This window comes from Otolemur garnettii, unplaced genomic scaffold (assembly GCF_000181295.1).
Source record: "Otolemur garnettii isolate 467f Iridium unplaced genomic scaffold, OtoGar3 scaffold00148, whole genome shotgun sequence".
Taxonomy (NCBI): Eukaryota; Metazoa; Chordata; class Mammalia; order Primates; family Galagidae; genus Otolemur; species Otolemur garnettii.
Window position 1 is genome coordinate 1,413,900 of NW_003852543.1, and position 22,535 is coordinate 1,436,434.

Below are 22,535 nucleotides of genomic sequence, written 5' to 3' on the forward strand. Positions count from 1 at the left end.
ACACACACACACACACACACTGCCTATGTTTGCCAGGCATGGTGGCTCACGCCTGTAATCTTAGCACTCTGGGAGGCTGAGGCTGGTGGATTGCTTGAGCTCAGAAATTTGAGACCAGCCTGAGCAACAGTGAGACCTATTTCTAAAAATAGAAAAAAATTGCTGGGCATTGTGGTGGGCACCTGTAGTCCCAGCTACTAGGGAGGTGGAGGCAGGAGGATTACTTGAGCCCAGTATGAGGCTGCAGTGAGTTATGATGTCACTGCACTCTATCCTGGACAAAAAACAAAACAAAACAAAACAAAAAAAAATATATATATATACACACACACACACATACATATGTATAATTTTAAAAAATACATATATGTCTATGTTTTTTAAAAAGTTTTTAAATAAAAAACCTAAACTTCCACCTTAATAGAAAAGGGCTGGGTGCAGTGGCTCATGCCTGTAATCCCAGCCTTCTAGGAGGTCAAGGAAGGTAGATTGCTTTTGCTCACAAGTTCAAGATCAGACTAAGCAAGAGCCAGACCTTGTCTCTAAAAAATAGCCAGGCATTGTGGTGGGTGCCTGTAATCCCAGCTACTTGGGAGGCTGAGGCAAGAGGATTACTTGAGCCCAAGAGTTTGAGGTTGCTGTGAGCTGTGATGCCAAGGCACTCTACCAGGGGTAAGAAAGTGAGACTCAGTCTCAAAAATAAAATAAAAGAAAATTAAAAACAAAAGAAAATAGAAAAAGAAGAGCAAACTAAGCCAAGGCAAACAGAAGAAAAGAAATGAAGATTAAAGCAAAAAGGAATAAAAATAGAAACTAGAAAAACTAGTTGCAAAAATGCATAAAACCAAAGTTGGTTGTTTGAAAAGATCAATAAAACTGACAAGCCAGGACCAGCAGCATGTGCTTCTAATTCCAGTTACTTAGGAGGCTGAAGCAGGAGGATTGCTTCAGGCCAGGAGTCTGAGACTATTCTGGGCAATATAGTGAGGTCCTGTGTCTAAATAAATAAAAATTATTTTTTAAAAACTTAACAAATCTTTAACTGGACTGACTAGGAAATAGAAGAGAGAGATTCAAATTACTAAAATCAGGAATGAAACAGGGGATATTACCACTAACCACAAAGAAATAAAAAGGGATTATAATGGAATACTATAAACTGTGTTGCCTACCAACAAATTAGACAACTTGGATGAAATGATGAAATGCCTAAAACACACAAACCAAAACTACCTTAAGAAGAAATAGGAAATCTGAATTTTAAAACGATTGAGCTAGTATTCAAAACACTTCCCACATAGAAAAACCCAGGATCACATGGCTTTGCTGATGAATTCTACTAAATACTTAAAGAAGAATTAACATGGATCTTTTAAAAATTCTTCCGAGAAACAGAAGAAGGAATATTCCCCAACTCATTTTATAAGATCAGCATTACATTTGGTATAAGATACCCAAACCAGAAAAAGCTATCACAAAAAAAACCCTATAAACCAATAGCTCTTATGAATATGGACACAATTAGATAGTAGTAATGGTTGCACAATTCGTGAATATATTAAAAAATAATGAATTGTATACTTTAAATGAGTGATTATCATAATGTGAGGAATATATTTTAAAATAAATGTTTAAAAAGTAGATATCTTTGGGGAGGAATTATAGACATAGTAAGAATTCCTAATTCTAACTAGTACTGAGGAGGTTCACAGATAAAGTTGTGCAAGAATTAAGCAAGGCTGGGTGAGGGAGGAGGCTATTTTGGGGATAATACATGTTTTTAGTCTTTGGAAAAAGAACAGCTGTTAGATAAGAGTGGGAGGCATTTAGAGCAGAGAAATTAATTCCTCTTTGTAGTAAAAACATACGGTTGTCAACACAAAATTCTTTGGAAGTCACTTCTCTAAACTGAGTTGGCATGGCTGGCCTCCATCTGGTTAACATGTTTTTAACTAATAAGACCAGACGTTTAGGAAACGAGAGACAATTCCTGATACTACTGCATGATACTACCACATGCAAGACAGAATGCATTCGTATTTTCACCAGATAATCCTTGTATGTTCAACGATGTATTCTCACGCACAATCTCTCTCCCAGGACCACAGCACCAATGGTTCTGAGCTCTGCTTTTGGCTTCAGAGCTCCCTGGGCTTGAGTTCAGTTTCTGCCACTTACAGGCTGTGACAGTTCGGAGCCTGTAGTGCTGGTGTGATTTAAGGTCTGCAAAGTCCCTGGGCCATCCTGAGTGCTCGAAATGTTATTGCCACTGTTTCCATTTCTATGTAATTAACACTCAAGAGCGGTGCTTACAGTGGCTACTCAATTGTCTTATATCACCATTTCATACCAATTTTAGGTAGTGGTTAAAAATGGGTGAAGACTCTACAAGGTCTGTAATCCCCAGGTTCAGGTTCCCTCAGGAGATGCTGGCTGATGGCTAAGGTGTTACATTCAACAATGCAGATGACCTATCTTGTGCTGGCCCTCTGTCCCTCGCGGTCACCAGCCCAGAAGGAGTCACACTGAAGAGTGCCTGGCTTCCGAACTCCTGATCACAGGCAGCCCTCATTTGGTGATATTAATTTTGTACCTTAAAATTAATTCTCCCTGGCCTTATGGTGTTCTCTCTAGTTCTCTCTTGGAAACATGTTTCTCTTCTAGTTGGGCCCTGGACCATACATGGGAAGGAAGCGACATTGTGGACAGAGCTTGGGCACAGAATGGTGCGTGCAAAGTGGACACTGAGAAGGCAGAAGGCCAAGGGATTCTGAGCAAAGGTGGAGAAATGTCCTTTGTGCCCATCCTTGGGATGAAGAAAAATCCAAAGACCCATGGAGCACCAAACCACCACTGGCCTCTTCATCTTGGAGATTTACCTGAATGTTGCAATTCCTGAGTGGGGAGTATCCATCAAAACCCGGGACCCAGGAGATCAGAATGCTGTGGGCTGTACTGTTGTGCACGTAGACTTCAGTTGGTGGGAAGGGGATTGCTGCAGAAAAACAAAGATATATACACACAAATACAATTAGAGACCAGAGGAGCTGACAGCTATCGAACAAACGCATTAATACCAAGCTTTTTTTTTCTTTTTTTTTTTTTTGAGACAGAGTCTCAAGCTGTTCCCCTGGGTAGAGTGCCATGGCAGCACAGCTCACAGCAACCTCCAACTCCTGGGCTCAAGCGAGTCTCCTGCCTCAGCCTCCCAAGTAGCTGGGACCACAGGCGCCCGCCACAACGCCCGGCTATTTTTTGGTTGCAGCCATTATTGTTGTTTGGTGGGTCCAGGCTGGATTCGAACCTGCCACCTTAGGTGTATGTGGCTGGCGCCTTAGCCGCTTGAGCCACAGGCACTGAGCCACCAAGCTTGTTTTATTTTCTTGAGATTAACAAAAGGAAACACATGTTTTTAAGAGGAGCCACCCTAGCTTGAGGGTAATCATATTAGCCTGCAGAGAAGTCTTCTAGTGAAGGACCAGAGAAATGGAACATGGACCCTCTTTCCTGCTGATTGATGAAATGAGGAGACCTTTTAATTGGAAAGGTGCTTTTTGTGCTTCTCTGTGCACATGTTTAAGACCCAACAGTGTGTAGCCACCGGGCTAGGTACTAGTGGACTGGACAGGGACAAAGTGTCACAGTCACTCCCTCATGGAGTGCACAAGGGGAGACCCACATTAACAAAGGACAGCAACACCCTGTGCCCAGAAGAGAAGGGTGCCACATGAGCATGAGGGGTGGGGGGGACAGTGGGTGGGAGCTTTCTAGACCAAGGAAATAAGTTAAGAGTCAGTTCAAGCAAAAAAGCAAACTGCATTGGAGTGTAGATGTATACAATAACAAGCACACAATGACCTTGGCTGCATGTGGGACAATTAGGTTCTAATTGAAAGAGAAGAGGATCTGAAGATGGGGAATCTTTCTTTGTGCTAAATTGAATTCTGAGTAATAATTACACTCATAATCAAAACTAATGACTAGCATTTTTGTGCACTTACTATGTGCCAGACATTTTATGGGCTCCTTCCTTTGATCATTACTAGAATGCTATTAGAGAGCTAGTCTTACAATCCCCATTTATAGATGAGGAAACTGAGGATCAGAGAAGTTAAAAGCTTGCCCAAGGTCACAGAAAAGTTGTAAGCAGTAAAACAGAGACCTGAATTCAGGTCTGCCTGACCCCAGAGCTTGTATCTCTCAACAGGACACAAGAGGCCTGTGGCCGCAGACAGCCAGTAGAAGAGCATGAGCACCAGCAGGGACCAGAGCCTCATGACCCCCATCAACTACAGGGCTCTGGGAACAGTTATACACCCTCTCTACATGGGGACAGTGACAGCACTGCTCCAGGGGGCTGAGGCAAGCCACTGTAAGATCTGCTCTTGAGTGTTCAGATAGGGGTGGGAGTGGAGCAGGGAATGACAAAATGACCAGGAGAGGAGGACGGTGGGCTGGGACCACCCCAAGTGCGCACTGCACACCATGTGATTCAGGAGTTTTGATTTTGCTAGTAGACACACAGCTGGGTGAGTGGGGAAGCATTGGCACAGTGTTTGACTTACTCCCTATCAGGGGTCTTTGCATGTGAACGCCCAACCTGGTTCGAAAGCCAGCTGGGAAAACTTTGCTGAAAATCAATGATTCACTCCAGTTTAAAACATAATGTCTGAGAATGCCTGGAGAAGGCTTACATTAACTCAGGCTGAGTAAACCAAGAAAATGCAGCCCCTCTCTGGCCTCTTCAGAGGGCGTTTATTGATTTCCAACAAAGGTGCATATATAAAATGTAAAAAATGTCAAAAAATAGGGTTGAAAGAATTCCAAGTCCCCAGGAAGACTGGGGAGAGAGAGACAGAGACACTGGGTAAACCACAGGGTGTTGGTAACAGACTAAACAGCCAAAGGTCTTGTATTTTGAAAGTGGGAGGGAGAAGCTAGTTTTATCCCTGCAGGGGAGGTAAACCAGGTTTCCTAATCTAACTACATATTAAAAGTTCAAAGAACTTAATTCCTCCAATTTGAACTTCTCCAAAGCATAGGGCTAGTCCAGCCTGTCCAGGCACCTCTGGGTTCTGTTCATCTTCTGTGGTTTTGAAAAACCCCAGGGATTGTCCTTCTGCTGAGGTTGCCCTGGATCCCCCAGGACTGAGGCAGGGCAGCCGGCTGAGAAGTCAACCTATCTACCTCCCACAACTCCCCTAAGCAGATTGTATGTAGAACTACCCTAAAATATCTGCCTTACCCGATCAAAATTTGACATCACATAAACAGTAATAACAGATTTGAAGAAAGGAGTCTTGGGTTTTTTTGGGTTTTTTTAAAACATTACTTGAGCCTTTTTTTTCTTGGTTGCTTTGGCATAAATTTAAATTTTATAATACATGAAAGCCAAAAACATAAGTTTTGGACATAGGATTTAATGAAATAAAATCTTAGCTGAGATTCTGTGTAGAGCAGGAACTTACAGAAGAGCTTCTCATTTTGCACATTTTTAAATTTTAAGAAGTTTCTACTTTATGAAAACGTCTTACAAATTTACACATGCTCGTGAATTTCTGAAATTCCCAGCATACCTTTTAAAAAGTGTAATGATGGGACTTGTAAGGAAGGAAGGAAGTTGTACACTTCCTCCGGTAATAACTTTTAGTTTAGAATTTTCCCATTCTAGTGAACATTTAGAAAATCCCATCCTTAGCCTTCGTCCGGCTGATTTGCTGAAACTAAAGATAGTACCTTTTGTACTTTTGTAATTTTGAATCTCTTTCTGTATATACCCGTCCCTTAACTCACTATTCAATATGGTGCTCTGCTGTTTCCCTGTGTTGTTTCCCTAAATAAGGTGAAAAGAATATGAGTGTGATATCTATGTCTTAATATCTACATTAAGATCAAATAGAAAAACGTAAAATTTCCTTGAATTTCTCTGAGACAGTAAGAAGATGATTCAAAGAGAGATAAAAAGACAATAGTTACTTGTGGGTTTCCCCTTTTCTTTTCAAATTTTAGGTTTAAACATGTTTGATCACATAGGAGGAGGATAAGGTTGATGGATTAAGATTAAAATATCTCTACTTATTGGGGGACCTTCAGACACGTGCCTTTAATTCTGTTACTGTCTTTCACTGCCAAGCACACTCAGCCAGAGTGAAATCCTAGCTCAGAGGAAGCAAGAGGAAGAGAGAGATTAGGAGATAGAGGGATAGATGCACTGGGCTCCGGAAGAGTCACTCTGACCCGTCATTTGCTCCTCCCTTTGAGTCAGGAGCTGACCTGGGAAGGACAGGGCCCATTCCCTAGATCAGGTGTCCTCAAACTACGGCCCGCGGGCCACATGCGGCCCTCCAAGGACATTTATCTGACCTGCCGGGTGTTTTTGCCGCCCCTGCCTGTCCTGCTTAGCAGCCAACTTGTCCCGGGGCCCACAGTCTGGCCCTCCAACGGTCTGAGGGACAGTGCACTGGCCCCCTGTTTAAAAGTTTGAGGACCACTGCCCTAGATCATGCCCCAAGCCACCCCCATCTTCACGGTTCTTCAAGGGTCTAGGAGGACTAGTTCAGGGTGGAAGAGGGAAAAGTGAAAATTGGAGATCATAAGGCTAGCTGACTTCCTTTTTGGATTAAGCAGAAAGAACCTAGTGAATGTTTTCAAAGACTTATGTGCCAGGCACTGTTGCAAGTGCTTTGCTTTGTATTTGTATCATGAAGCCTCAAAAATAGATTGCTTCTGTAATTATCCCCATTTTTCCAGAGGGGAACATGAAAACCAAATAGGGGAAGTGACTTGTCCAAAGTCACAAAGAGTGTCAGAAGGAAAGCCAGGAATCAAACCCAGGTGGCTGGCTGCAGAGCTCACACTGTTGTGTGACCCCACCAGCTCCCAGAACACAGTCAAGAACACACTGGCCTTGTTACTTACCTTTGATGTTGATCTGCACACCCTTGGACACGGTCAGCCCTTTGTCATTGTGGGCCTCACAGCTGAAGACTGCCATCTCTGTCAGACCTGGAAGGGAAAGAGACCCATGAGACCAGCAGCAGAGAAACAGGCTGCTGCTTACCAGAATCCTATGGCTGCCTCAGTGTTCGCTTATGACCTGGTTCATTCCTTCAAGTCATAAAGGCAAGTTAACTTAAGCAGTATGTTAGCTACAGAAAAACAGGCCTAGGAGTAAATTCTAGATACTAAGGGCAAAGCTGTGAGCCCAAAAGGAATATTTATCTCAAACCTATTCCACATCTATGAAAGGATACCTGGGAATACCCTACCTCAGGAATCTTTTACATTTTTTGCTTGTATTCCTCCAAAAGAATTTTGAAAAATTATATGTAGACCTCACACATTTCGAGGTCTGCATTATAAAATTCTTCACAATTCAAACAGTTCCAAAGAATGTCATTTGAAATACCCTGAATATCTTGGCACCGACATTGCCCACTGAAATGACTCTTCCTAGCAGCAAGGGATTTTCCATTGTGACTTTTCTACTTCCCCTGAGGATTTGCTTCTAACGGCATGCACGTGTGTGTTTGAAAGTCTTTGCTTGACCGGGTGTGGTGGCTTAGGCTTATAATCCTAGCACTCTGGGAAGCTGAGGTGGGGGGATTGCTTGAGCTCAGGAGTTCAAGCCCAACCTCAGAGTGAGACCCCATCTCTACCACAAATAGAAAAACTAGCTGTGTGTAGTGGCACAGGCCTCTAGACCCACCTACTCAGGAGCCTGAGGCAAGAGGATTGCTTGAATCCAGGAGTCTGAGGTTGCTGTGAGCTATGATGTCACAGCACTCTACTGAGGGGGACAAAAATGAGACTCTGTCTCAAAAAAAATAAAAGAAAAACTAAAGGAGGTCACAAGAACTATTAATGAAATCATTCTATAGAGAAAAAAAAATCCCTTCATGTAAAGTGGCACTGAGGATCTGGCACAAAGAAATAGGGGAGGCTGACGGATAACAAGCCCAGCATGCAGGCTCGGTGCCTATGGCTCAAGTGGCTAAGGCGCCAGCCACAAACACCTAAGGTGGCGGGTTCGAATCCAGCCCGGGCCCGCCAAACAACAATGATGGCTGCAACTGAAAAAAAATAGCCAGGCTTTGTGGCGGGCACCTGTGGCCCCAGCAACTTGGGAGGCAGAGGCAGGAGACACGCTTGAGCCCAGGGCTTGAGCCCAGGAGTTCGAGGTGCACTCTACCCAGGGGGACAGCTTGAGGCTCTGTCTCAAAAAAAAACAACTCAGCATGCATTGGTGACCTTACAGATGTGTCTAGTGGGTGTTAATAGCCCCTCCTTATACTTAAAGTAACTTGCATGTGCTAATGAAGTCTACAATTACAGATCTAAAAGCCAAGCCATAAGGTCTGCAAGGCAAGATTTTTGTCATTAGCCGGGAAATAGGTGGATAAGATGGTTGTCACCAAAGGCTGGTTCAGACCTTAAAAATAAGGCAACTTGGCTGGTCTGAGTACAGTGGTGTTTACAACTCATTGATCACAACCACTTACAGATTCCTTTGTCCTCCACTCCCACTGCTTCACTTGACTAGTCTAAAAATGATAATAATAAGGCAACCTGTGGCTTCTCATTTTGAAACGAACAGAAAGGCCACCTGAGGCAGGAAAAGGCAACTGATGGCAAATGACAAACCACAGTTAGATGGGATGACTCCGGGGACCCTTGAACCAGCTCTCAAGGGAAGGCCCCCTGAAGAGGTGAGAGCACAAGAGCAGAACCTCCAATGGGGTGGGGCTGCACAAAAGTCAGAAGGGCCATCCTGCAGCACCCAGCTCCCTCCACGCCTGCCTGAGTCCGACAAATGCTTGGAGATGCCCGGAAGAGCTTAGCAGTCGGGACAATAGCAGTCCGTGTCCTGCAGGGTGTCCATGCAGAAAACGGTGAAGCAGCAGCCTGCTATGTGCCCCAGCAGGCACAGGCCTCCCCAGGACAGCCAGGTCAGAGCAATGGTATTACAGGACAGCTGAGCCACGATCACCTTGTTGCAGGAAGGACAACATATCTGAACAGGGTGGTCAAAAGAGGGGACAGGTTCTTGCACACAGGCCACCCACATGGCAATTGCACTGGCCCTGGGGACAGGCACTGGCTGGGGACAATATGAAGCAGGATTCGTGCCCTCCGATCTGGGCCGTCATGAGCCCCGTAGTGGGCCCAGGCACAGATGCTAGAGGCCTGCGGTAGTCATTGTTAACAGCCTCCGTCTCTTCCCAGGTTGGGGCACAGACAGCACTGAGGAAGGCCTGGTGGCTGCCTCGTAAATGCCTAAAACCCACATTTTACTGGCGCTCCACCTGTGCTACCTGATGAGCTGGAAGGTCAGAGCTGGCTGCACAGGCTTCAAAACTCTTAGGAAACAATTGAGTACAAACTACAAAATCACATTTCAATCTGGTCTCAAGGGGAAGAGCTGGCTCTGTGTTAAACAGGAGTTTTATTTCATTAAGAGCCATTATCCAGTTACAATCCCACAGTAGGACAATTTAGGCTGACTGGTCTTCAGTCCTTCACTTTATCAGTGCTGAAAGTGAAAGTAATTATCCTGGGATGTGATTTTAGGTCAAGCAGGAAGTCATTCTTCCTTTGTATGTTTCTTTTCAAGTGCACACAAGGTCAGGGAAACAATGTATAGCAAATGTCCTGGCACAAGACAGGGACAACAAGTCAGAACTGTCTTGCAGCCTCCAAACGACCTGTTACAGCAGTTCTCTGTGTGGTCGGGGGGCTGGTGTCCACAGGTCAAACAGATAACAGCAGAGAGAAGTATAAATTGGCTCAAGCCAAAGTTAACATTCTCCAAAACTAGATGGTACATAAGGCCAAATACAGTCATCTTTACTTAATTTGTTCAGTTAGTTCAGCTTTCTTTGTTTAACAGCGCTAAGACTGTAGACTTATGTATAAGCCTGGATTGACTATAGCAGCGAATGCGCACTAGGACAGATAGCTCCCTTTCACTGGCCTGTTCTCCCTCTGTGTGGAGACTATTCCCAGACTGGAATAGACCTTGGAGCTTTATAGCCCAGGCCCTTGTGGCTTTCCAGGGGGAAAAATCATCCTCCCTCTTAAGTCTCCACCCTCCCACCCACTCTACCCTGAAAGTCCCTGGGCACCACAGCCCACACAGACTCCTGTACTCGGTCTGCTTTTTCTTCTACGGGGTTCCCCCTACAATGAACTCTCTTTTTCAACTAAATCCATTATGATGGTTCACGCCCCTCTTGCTTGGTCTTCTGCCGGATGGAAAAAAAGATTGCCTATGACACTGATCTAAAAGATATTTTTATGGAACTTTCAGTAACAGGATGTTCCCTGGAGGGAGGGACAATTGAAATTGCCGAGGAAGCACTTCTAAGGGCACAGTTAGACTAATTCATTGAGTTCAGGATTAAGCAATCCTGCATATAAACTAGATAAACAATCCTTTGCCTTTTCCTGAGTGGGGCAGGAGATCTGGAGCTTTGAGCAGAGGACTGACATGGTCCGAATTGTGTTTATCATGATTATTCCAGCTTCCATGTAGAGAACAGACCTTAAGAAAGCAGGTCTCTTAGTAGTTCCATTTTTTTTTCCTAATGTGTAAAAAAATGCCTAACCATCACAGCTTGCTATGAGATTCAGAGTAAACCTTCAGAGAACACTGTGATAATTATGAACTGATTTATATAAATTGTAGTTATTATTGTTACTATTATTGTAAGAATATTAACTACTATATCCATCTAAAACAAAAGCTAGCTTAGTTGTTTCCTAGATGTGGATTTAAATATGAAACATGTGTTCAAAATAAAAACCAGTCTACCACTGGTTAACAGAAAGGCATATCAAAATTGACAGTGAGTCAGCAGGGTGAGGTGGCTCACACCTATAATTCTAGCGCTCTGGGAGGCCAAGATGGGATGATCTCTTGAGCTTAGGAGTTGGAGACCAGCCAACTGAGCAAGAGCGAGACCCCACCTCCACTAAAAATAGAAAAAATTAGTTGGGCATTGTGGTAGGTGCCTGTAGTCCCAGCTACTTAGGACACTGAAGCAGGAGGATCACTTGAAACCAGGAGTTAGAGGTTGCTATGAGCTAGGCTGACACCATGGCACTCTAGCCTATGGCAACAGAGTGAAACTTTGCCTCATACACATACACATACAAAAAGACAGTGAGTTAATAACTATTGCATATAAAAATAACACAAAAATTGGTGGTGCCTGTAGCTCAGTGGGTAGGGCACCAGCCACATACACCCAGGCTGGCGGGTTCGAGCCCAGCCCGGGTCAGCTAAATAATAATGATGACTGCAACAACAAAAAAATAGCTAGGTGTTATGGCGGGCATCTGTAGTCCCAGCTACTTAGGAGGCTCAGGCAAGAGAATCACTTAAGCCCAAGAGTTTAAGGTTGCTGTGAGCTGTGATGCCACAGCACTCTACCCAGGGCGACAGCTTGAGACTCTGTCTCAAAAAAAAAAAAAAAAGAAATCTAAAGCAGAATTCATCTACGTGCAAAGATATAGAGACCTGACCCGCTAATGTGTTCCACCAGTAAGCATCATGCAGCAAAGCTCTTTGCAGTTCCACTCTTTATTTTGGGATTTGATTCACCCATGCCAAAGTGCTTCTTTAAAAAAAAACAAAACAACGAAACAAAAACCACCTGTTTATTTTGAAATAATTTTAGATTCACAAGAAGTTGCAAAAATAGCCCAGAGTTCCTGTACACCCTCTGCCCAATAAAATCTTACATAATCATAGTATAATGATCAGAATCAGGAAGTGACTTTGGTAAAATTCTATTAGCTAAAGTACAGACTATTATTCAGATTTTGCCAGTTTTTGTTTTGTTTTACTTTGGGGAGGGAGAAGGAGTTTATCGTTCTGTGAAACTTTTTCACATGTCCAGACCTGTGGCTACAACACTGTTCCACACCAACAGAAGCTCCCTCATGCTACTTCCTGCAGGAACACCCTATCCCCAATCCTAACCTCTAGACAGAAGGTTTGTGTTCTCCATCACTATCATTTTGTCATTTTGAGAATGTTATCCAAATGAAATCATACACGATTTAACCTTTGAGACTGGCTTTGTTCACTCAGAATAATGTGCTTCTTTGCTCATGTCTCTTAAAGAAAGCTCTTACATCATAAAGGAAAAAATTAAAACTTCTATCAAGAGGGAAGAAACATATGGCCTTCCTATTCATAAATAGGCTTGCTCAAAGAGGTCCAAACAATTGGCTATTTAAACCACTTCCCTGCTTAGCATTCCCTGCTTAGCATTAGTAGAAGGGATCAGAAAAGTTTATTTCAAGGCTAATTGAAAGACAGAACGGTGTCTCCCTGAGAACACTCACTGCTTACAACAGCGTGCGATGGGCAGTTTTGCAAAACCCCCTCTAAGGCATCTCAGGAGAGAATGGCCTCAGCACCTGGTTCACCAGACATGAATTACTGGGAAGGCTTCAGGTATCAAACCAAAGCTTCCTCAAAATTAAAAAAAGATTTAATTAAGAATAAGTTTTATATCATTCTTTCATAATGTTTCAAAATTCAGATGCTCACGCCTGTAATCCTAGCACTCTGGGAGGCCAAATTGGGTAGATCCCTTGAGCTCAGGAATTGGAAACCAGCTTCAGCAAGAGTGAGACCTCATTTCTACCTAAATAGAAAAATTACCCAGGCGCTGTGGCAGGCACCTGTAGTCTCAGCTACTTGGAAGCCTGAGATAAGAAGATTACTTGAGCCCAAGAGTTTGAGGTTGCTGTGAGCTATGACATCACAGCACTCTACCAAGGGCAACAGAGTGAGATTCTGTCTCTAAATAAATAAACAAATAATCTACTGCTTTGGAACAGTCAGTAATTAGCTGACTTGATAGCAGATCCCATAAGCCCAACACAAGCCCTATGGTCAGCACCCTGGGCTCCACCCTTCCTGCCTGGACTTCTTTAAGCTATTAGGGTCTGCAAAATGGATATCAAAAATCCTGTTTTATTAATTCCACAGTACTGGCTAGAGACATAAATGAGAAAAGAGGTGACAAAGAGTTTAAATGCAAAAATAACTTCACAAATACAAGTTACTTCATTATCACTATGTCCCTTTGTACCTAAAGAGACCTAAGACTTGGGGACTGTTAGTAATTCATTCATCTGTTCATTAGTTCATTCATTCATTCACATAGTTCTCATGTGCCAGGCACTATGCTGGGTGATGGGGCTAACCTGATTAATAATTCATAGACAGTACTCGTCTGATTAGTAATTAATCTTGTTACTTGTAGGCCTGACAAGCAGATGGTTATGATTCACTGTGATGGGGAGGTACAGAGTTCAAGAAGCAGCATTATGGGGAAGTTTTCAGAGAAAAGCCATGGATTGAGTGTCAGAAGACAAACAGGGGTTTACTAGATGGACAAGGAGAAAAGGCAGCCTAGCAAGAAGTGAGCATCCCAGGCCACGCCAGAAGCGCTTTAGGGCTCACAAGCAGGTGCTTTGGAAGGTGAGGCAGGAGGAGACCCTTGGAAGGGGAAGGATGAGTCCTGACATGTCGTAGACTGCAGGGTAAAAGTCATGCCAGGAATAAGCTCTGTATTCTATTTACTTTCTAATTTTTTTTAATTTTAAAAATTTTTATTTATTTATTTTTGAGACAGAGTCTCACTCTATTGCCCTGGGTAGAGTGTTGTGGTGTCATGTTACCTCACAGCAACCTCAAAGTCCTGGGCTCAAGTGATCCTCCTGCCTCAGATTCCCAAGTATCTAGGGCTAGAGGTGCCCACACAACTCCAGCTAGTTTTTCTATTTTCAGTAGAGACAGGGTCTTGTTCTTGATCAGCTTGGTCCCAAACTCCTATCTTGGCCTCCCAAAGTGCTAGGATTACAGGCGTGAACCACTGCACCACCGGCCAAGCTCTGTATTTTAGAAGAACCTCTCTACTGATGAGGGAGAATGACTAGTTGCTATGTAGGTGAGAAGGGGTTGGGAAGGACAAGAAATCTAGGACCATAGTTAGGAGGTGGCGGCAATGGTCCTGGAGATGAATCAGTAAAGCCTGAATTAAGGCTACAACAGTGGCAGAGGAAGAAATAAGCACAACTGATAGATAACTGTACAGATCTTGGTAACTGATTATTTGAGAGGCAAGAGAAAAGAATCTGGGTAAGTTTTAGTTTCTGGCTTGAATATATTACATGCCCGGGCCTTTACTTCTCTGTGCAGGGCCAGCTACACAATCTCCCCTATCAAAAAGGCATTTAATAATACACAGTACAGCTGCTAAAAACACTAAGTCAGCAGCCCTGCTGTTCAAACCTTTCACAAATAAGAAAACTGCTTGAGCAATGCAATGGACTATATATTCATTTAGAAACTAGGCGTGTAATTTCAATTCAGCAGTTTAAATGAGTTCTCCATTAACACACACATTTGTCTCTACTCTGAAAACTCCAGAAATGCTGGTGAATCTGACAAGGTATCTATGAAATGTCAGTGAGAATTTCCATTATCATTTACTCTTTGGCACATGCTGGTCCCCGGTGGAAAGCAAATTCATCTTGTACACCCACATTTGGAAGCGCCTTATTAATGTTGGAGCAGGCACTTGCCTGCTGGTCATTTCTACAACTACCACATACCAGGCACTAAACTAGACCTGAAGATGTAGCTAAGAAAAGCTTCAGTTCCTGCCTTCATCCCATGGAAATAGGCTGAGGGGGTAAATCAGATATTCTGACAGATGACAGTATTTGCTGTCACAACAGCAAAACATAAAGATGTTACTGATGGTGTACATAACGCGGGCACGCATTCTTGTATTCTACTAAAAAGACTAATTGACAAGGTCTTTCTGGAAGATTAGAATGTATCAAAATTTAAAATAAAACCCACATTTTGTCCTTTAACTCTCCTTTTAGAAGTCTCTCCTAAAGAAATACAGATGATGATATTTTTAGCCATGCCAATAAGTAAAATTGGAATGGTACAGAGATTAGCAGAGAAGGACCATTGCTCTGATGACACATGGCACTATGTATTCCACGAGTGTGTACAGTGGGAAAGTCATACTCCAGACTCCAACACCATTCCATGCATTTGTCAGCCAAACTTATCAGAGAGGTCTCCATCCACTCTGGATGGAAAAATGAACATTTTAGGGGGTTGGATGCGCTGGCTCATGCTATAATACTACTACTTTAAGGAGGTCAAGGCAGGTGAATTGAAACCAGCCTAAAGAAGAGTGAGACATTATCTCTACCAAAAATAAAAAAACTAGGTGGGCATTATGGTAGGCACCTGTAATCCCACCTACTTGGGAGGCTAAGACAAGAAGATTGCTTGAGTCTAAGAGTTTGACATTGCTGTGAGAAATGATGATGTCATGACACTCTATCCAGTATGACAGAGTGAGACTCTGTCTCAAAAAAAAAAGAAAGAAAAGAAAAGAATTTAAAAAAATAAAGAACAAGAACAAGAAAAATGAACATTTTTAGACCTTAGGTTCCAAAGAGAACCTCATTAGCTGAGTCAGGGCAAGTAAGAATTTAATGAGATGCAAATAAACAAATGAGTCTTGTTCATGCGACCAACAGGCTATATACGCTACTCTGTTCAAATTTGTAAGGGTGATTGGAGTGGCTCATCTTACTGTCTGGGCCTGTGTGCTAAGCTTTTCAGATGATCACATAATCCCAATGCCTCCTATAAAGAGTGGTAATGATTCGAACCCTGTGGCATCAAATTCAGGTAAACCTAGTAAGTAGTCCACCTCAAGAATATTAATACCCCTGGGAAAAATGTGAGCTCAATTACTCCTCTAAACACACAAACAAGGCCATATGGTGAGGGTCTTAATCATCAACACATACATTAAAGCAATATGCTTAATCAAGGACTTGGAGTTCCTGGCATTGGAGCAACTCAACAATTCAGAATTGGTTTTACAAATATACCAGGTAGACATGGAACTAATAATAGAATCAGAAAAACCAACCAACCAAATAAACAAACAAAAAAACCCCAAACAAAGGCAAAAGAATCACTTAAGCCCAAGACTTGGAGATTGCTGTGAGTTGTGACATCACGGCACTCTTACCAAGGGCAATACAGTAAGACTCTGACTCAAAAACAAAACAAAAAACCCCAAAAAACAAACAAAAAAATACTATTATCTTAGGGTAGAAATTACTCAATTTTGTCTTCCCTACAAAAAAAAAAACTTCAAAAGAAAGTAGGGGCTCAGCGCCTGTAGCTCAGCGACTAGGGCGCCAGCTACATACACCAGAGCTGGCAGGTTTGAACTCAGCCTGGGCCTGCCAAACAACAATTACAACTACAACCAAAAAATAGCTGGGTATTGTGGTGGGCACCTATAGTCCCAGGGAGGCTAAGGCAAGAGAATTGCTTAAGCCTAAGAGTTTGAGATTGCTGTGAGCTGTGATGCCATAGCACTCTACCCAGGACAACAGCTTGAGACTCTGTCTCAAAAAAAAAAACGAAGCCTGGCACAGTAGCTCACACCTATAATCCTAGAACTCTGGGAGGCCAAGGTGGGAGGATCACTTGAGCACAAGAGTTCGAGACCAACCTCAATAAAATCAAGACCTTGTCTCTACAACAGAAAAATCAGATTTGTGGCATGCAAATATCGTCTCCCTTTCTGAAGGCTGCTCTGTTTGCTTTAGTTGTTGTGCCCTTAGCTGTGCAGAAGCTTTTTAGTTTGGTCATGTCCCATTCATTTATTTTTGGTGTTGCTGCAATTGCCAAGGGGATCTTTTTCAGAAAATCTTTTCCCAGGCTGATTTTGTCAAGAGTTGTTCCACACTTTCTTCTAGAATTTTTATCATTTTTTGTCTTAAATTTGAATCTTTTATCCATCAAGAGTTAACGTTTGAGGTCAGAGGTGCAAGTCCGGTAGAGACTTGAACAGAATCTCCTCCGAAGATAAAGGAATGGAATGGCCAGTAAACATATGAAAAAATGCTCATCATCTCTAATCATCAGAGAAATGCAAATCAAAACCACCTTAAGCTATCATCTAGCCCCAGAGAGATTATCCCACATCACAAATTCCTGAATGTTCAGATGCTGGTGCAGTTACAGAGAGAAGGGAACGTTTTTATATTGCTGGCAGGACTACAAACTAATACAGCCTCTATGGAAAGAAATACGGAGAATCCTCAAAGAACCAGAAGTAGCCCTTCCATTTGATCCTGCAATCCCATTACTAGGTATCTATCCAGAAGAAAAAAAAATCATTTTACCATAAAGACATTTGCACTAGAATGTTTGCTGCAGCTCAACTCACAATTGCCAAGATATAGAATTAACCCAAGTGCCCATCAACCCATAAATGGATTAATAAATTGTGGTGTATGTATAGCATAGAATACTATTCAGCCAAAAAAATATGGAGACTTTACATCTTTTGTATTTACCCGGATAGAGTTGAATCACACTCTTAATAAAGCATCACAAGTATGGGAAAGCAAGCATCCAATGTACTCAATAATAATATGAAGCCAACAGATAAACTACATGCCTACATGAGAGAAAAAGTCAATTAAATTCAAATGAAGGGGGGATGAGGGAAAGGAGAGGCGGGAGGGTGATGGTGTAGTCTCACCTAACGTGCACAATGTAACCGTATTCTGCACTGCCCCTGGGTGAGGGGCTCAACCACAACTTGAACTTTACCTAAGAAATGTAAACAATGTAACCATATCATTTGTGCCCTCATATTAATCTGAAATTTTTTAAAAATCAGTTGAGCATGGTAGAGGGCACCTGTAGTCCCCGCTACTTGGGTGGTTGAGACTAGAGGATCACTTGAGACCAGGAGTTTGAGACTGCAATGAGCTATTATGGCAACAGAGCAAGACTGTTGCCCCCATCACCCATAGGGAACTTAAGATCCGAAATCTGGTAGTTGGTAAGAAATAAACCATTTAGAAATAAACCAGATCTCGAAACTGAGACAAATTATAGCCTGAAGTGTTAAAAGAATTCACAAAAACACACTTCTAATTTCTGAGAAAATATATAAAAAAGGAAAAATTGTAGATGAACAGAGATGGACATATTTTCCTATACAACATTAAAAAAAATCTATTTTCTCTATACTAATAGCATACTTGATGTCACTTTCCATTTGTTTACTATTTATTGGCACATAATGGGTACACTGATGGTGGGAATGCATTTTGGCACAGCCATTAAGGAAATCAGTATGGAGTTTCCTCAAATAATTAAAATTACAATCCCCATACTGGGCATATATCCACAGAAAATAAAATCAGTATCTTGAAAAGATAGCTGTACTCCCACATTCATGGAAGGATTATTTACAATAGTCAGAACACAAAAACAACTTAAGTGTTCATAAACAGACAAATGGATTTTAAGAATTTTGATTTTACATATATATACACACACACAGATAATTGTCTATTTTAAATTGTAGACGAACTTCATGACACCCTATATATACTAAAAAGAACATATGACTGGTTAATCAGCACATGAAAAGACATGAAAATCTTTCCTAAATCTAATCTAAAATTAGGCATTACAGAAATGAAACGCAAATTAAAACCAAATTAATAGGCAGTGCTCGTAGTTCAGTCAGCAGAAAGTTGGCCACATATACCGAGGGTAGTGAGTTCGAACCCAGCCTGGGCCAGCTAAAACAATGATGACTGCAACAACAACAACAACAACAACAAAAATAGCTGGGCATTGTGGTGGGCACCTATAGTCCCAGCTACTTGGGAGGCCGAGGCAAGAGAATCACTTAAGCCCAAGAGAGTTTGAGGTTGCTGTAAGCTGTGACGCCATGGCACTCTACCCAGGGCTACAGCTTGAGACTATCTCAAAAAAAAAAAAAAAAAATTTAAGCATAGCCCCGGTGAGGTGGCTCATGCCTGTAATCCTAGCTTTGTGGGAGGCTGAGGTAGATGGATCACTTGAACTCTGAGTTCAATACCAACTTGACCAAGAGCAAGACCCTGTCTCTACTAAAAAACAAAAAAATTAGCTGACTACTGTGGTGGGCATCTGTAGTCCCAGCTACTTGGTTGACTGAGGAAAGTGGACCACTTGAATCCAAGTGTTTGAGGTTGCTGTGAGCTATGATGCCACAGCACTCTACCCAGAGAATGGAGTGTGACTCTGTCTCAAAAAAATGAAATAAAATGGAAAGTTAAGCATATACCTACCATAAGACCCAGCAATTCCCCTCCTAGGTTTTTGTGGGGTTTTTTTTTTTTTTGGAAACAGAGTCTCAAGCTGTCACCCTGGGTAGAGTGCTATGGCATAACAGCTCACAGCAACCTCCAACTTTTGGGCTCAAGCGATTCTCCTGCCTCAGCCTCCAAAGTAGTTGGGACTACAGGCGCCCTCCACAATGCCCAGCTATTTTTTGGTTATATTTGTCATTGTTATTTCGCAGGCCTAAAGCTGGATTTGAACCCACCAGCTCTGGTGTATATGGCTGGCACCTTAGCCACTTGAGCTACAAGCATGGAGCTGGTTTTTTTCTAAGACAGGGTCTTGCTCTGTTGCTGGGATGAGAATACAGTGGCCTCTTCATAGCTCACTTCAGTCTGATACTCCTGGGCTTAAGCAATTCTCCTGCCTCAGCCTCCCAAGTAGCAAAGACTACAGAGATGTGCCACCACTCTCCTAGGTTTTTATCCAAGACTAAATAAAAATGTACATCCACCAAAACACTTGCATGCAAACATTCACAGCTACTTTACTCATAATAGCCAACAACCAGAAACAGCCCAAATGTTCACCAAATGTTCACCAAACAAAATAAACAAATTCATGCAACAGAGCACTGTGTCAAAAATAAAGAGCAATGTACTACTCATGCACAAAGCAACATGGATGAATTTCAAAAGGATGTTAAGTGAAGAAAAATAAAAATCTGATACAAAAAAGTATATATACTTTGTATTCCATTTTCTGAAATTCAAGAATAGGCAAAATTAATCTGTGATGCTAGACACTGGAATAGTATTGCTGATGGAAGGTGGTGACAACCGTAAGGGCCGATGAGGGACTTTCCAAGGTGAGGGCAATGTTCTACAACTTGAGTGAGGTGGTGGTTACATGGGTGTCTACACTTATGAAAACTCATTGAGTCGCACAACTAAGTTCTAGGCATTTAATTGTACGCCAATTTTCCCTGAATGAAGAAAGACTTTTCTTCATGGGAGTTCAGAGCAATCGTCCTAGAAAGGCTGGAGTCTTGGCGCCTGTGGCTCAAGTGGCTAAGGCACCAGCCCCATACACCTAAGGTGGCAGGTTCAAATCCAGCCCGGCCCACCAAACAACAATGATGGCTGCAACCAAAAAATAGCCAGGCGTTGTGGTGAGCACCTGTGGTCCCAGCTACTTGGGAGGCTGAGGTAGGAGACTCGATTGAGCCCAGGAGTAGGAGGTTGCTGTGAGCTGTGATGCCACAGCACTCTACCCAGGGGGACAGCTTGAGGCTCTGTCTCAAAAAAAAAAAAAAGAAAGGCTGGAGTATATTCTTTGACATTTATTTTGAACCAAGAAGTTACTTAATTATCAACTCCTTGGAGAAACTCAAAGAAAACTCAGATGAAAGGTGGAAAAAAAATTAAGAAAACTCAGATCATGGCAGAGAAAACTATAACATTCCTCCTAAAGGTAAGGTTTAGAAAAGTGATTCGGAGACAATAGCTAGGGGCTGGCATTCACTTGTATTTTTTTTTTTTTTCTTGAGACAGAGTCTTACTATGTCACCCTTGGTACAGTGCCATGGAGTCACAGCTCACAGCAACCTCCAACTCTTGGGTTTAAGCGATTCTCTTGCTTCAACCTCCCAAGTAGTTGGGACTATAGGCACCCACCACAACGCCCAGCTATGTTTTTGGTTGTAGTTGTCATTGATGTTTGGCAGGCCCAGGCTGGATGTGAACCCATCAGCTCCGGTACATGTGGCTGGCGCCCTAGCTGCTGAGCTACTGGCGCCAAGCCTGGCATTCACTTGTTGATCCATCCTCACCATAAATATTGACTGAACACTATTATCCATCCTCACCATAAATATCGACTGAAAACTACTATGAGTCAGATATTGCTTTAGAGGCTGGGTGTCTAGTAGTGAACAGGAAACACAAAGTCTTTGTCCTTACAAAGCTCTCTAAAATACACAAGGAAATCAAACAAATCACAGGGTAGTTACGGATAGTGCCAAATGCAATGGAGGAAGTAGATAAGAATATGTGATTGGCAGTCAATAAAGAGCTGGTCAGGGAAGGTCTCTCTGAAGAAGTGATACTTCTTTGGGACAAGGAGCAGATGGAAAAACTATAGACAGACAGAAGAGACAGTGCAAAGGTCCTGAGGCAGGAAGAAACATACCGTGTTTGGAGAAAGGACAGACAGTCACTATGACTGGTGCTTAAGGAGCAGAGTCGGATAAGGTTGGAGAGTTGGGCAGGGGCCAGACCCGCAATCCCTAGGGGCAAGGGCAAGAGGACTCTGGGTGATGGTCTGAGACAATGGAAAGATTAAATCAGCAGGCAGGTGATATAATCTGCTGCTGAGGAGGGTAGACGGGAGTAGGGCTAGGAAGCTCCTGCAGTGGTCTTGGTAAGAGCCGGCAGGCACATGGACCAGAGTGCCAGCAGCAGAGCTAGAGAAATGACAGCTTTCAGACCGCTGTAGAAGCAGAACCGACAAAACTGCTGATGCAGTCAACATGAAAAATGAGAAAAAGGAAGGATGGGCAGATGGTGTTATCACTCACCAATATGGGGAATTCTGGGGTGGGACCTGTCTGTGGTGGCATCGAGGGTTTCATTTTAAAAAGTCAACACACCCAGCGAGTGGACGTGCCAAGGAGGCAGCCGCATACATGAGCCCAAGGCTTGGGAGAAAGGTCTGGACTGGAGAGGTAAAGTTCAAGGTCATCATCATACAGATGGCATTCCAGGCAGGGAGCACTTCAAACTGAAAATAAGGGGGTTCAGGACTGAGCACCGGGGCACCTTGCCATTCATAACTCCTGTTAGCAACAAACAAGGACCAGTGAATAGGGAGAAACAGCTCGAGTTTAGTCCCTCCTAAAATGTTTGCTGAAGGCATGGAGAAAGGAAGGTGGGAGGGAGTGTGGTAACCTTGCCAGAGGCTGCTAAAAGACACAATCAGAGGAGCCACACAAGGGAACCCACAGGCTTTAGGGGCACAGGGAATGTCAGTGCTGTTGACAAGAACATCATCAGGGCACTCTCACTTAGATGGATATCAAGAAGACCATGGAATGTCCATTGAACCACACTCCTACAATGACTTACCAATTTCCTGCAACAGGTCCCTGTGTCCACTTTCTTGCTTTCAAACCCACTGAGGCCTTCACATCAGTGGTTCTGTAAGCACAGAACCTGCCATAGTGGTCAGCAACACGAGAGGTGAACAGGACTCTCTCTACCGGGGCTGGGAGATTCTGGCCACTTCACTGACTTCACCAAACGCACTCTTGGAGGGCCCTCACCCACCT

At 42.9% G+C, this 22,535-nt stretch overlaps 1 protein-coding gene across 2 annotated transcripts in view; it reads right to left on the bottom strand.

Moving 5' to 3' along the window:
- MERTK (MER proto-oncogene, tyrosine kinase) overlaps positions 1 to 22,535 on the bottom strand; it is a 120,137-nt gene that overhangs the window by 54,440 nt on the left and 43,162 nt on the right. For both annotated transcript variants that reach the window (XM_012811029.2, XM_023518822.1), the window contains 2 exons: positions 6,919 to 7,005; positions 2,880 to 2,995 (listed from right to left, as the gene is read on the bottom strand). In XM_012811029.2, coding sequence (XP_012666483.2) covers positions 2,880 to 2,995; positions 6,919 to 7,005 — 203 coding nt within the window. The remainder of the gene's footprint in view (positions 1 to 2,879; positions 2,996 to 6,918; positions 7,006 to 22,535) is intronic.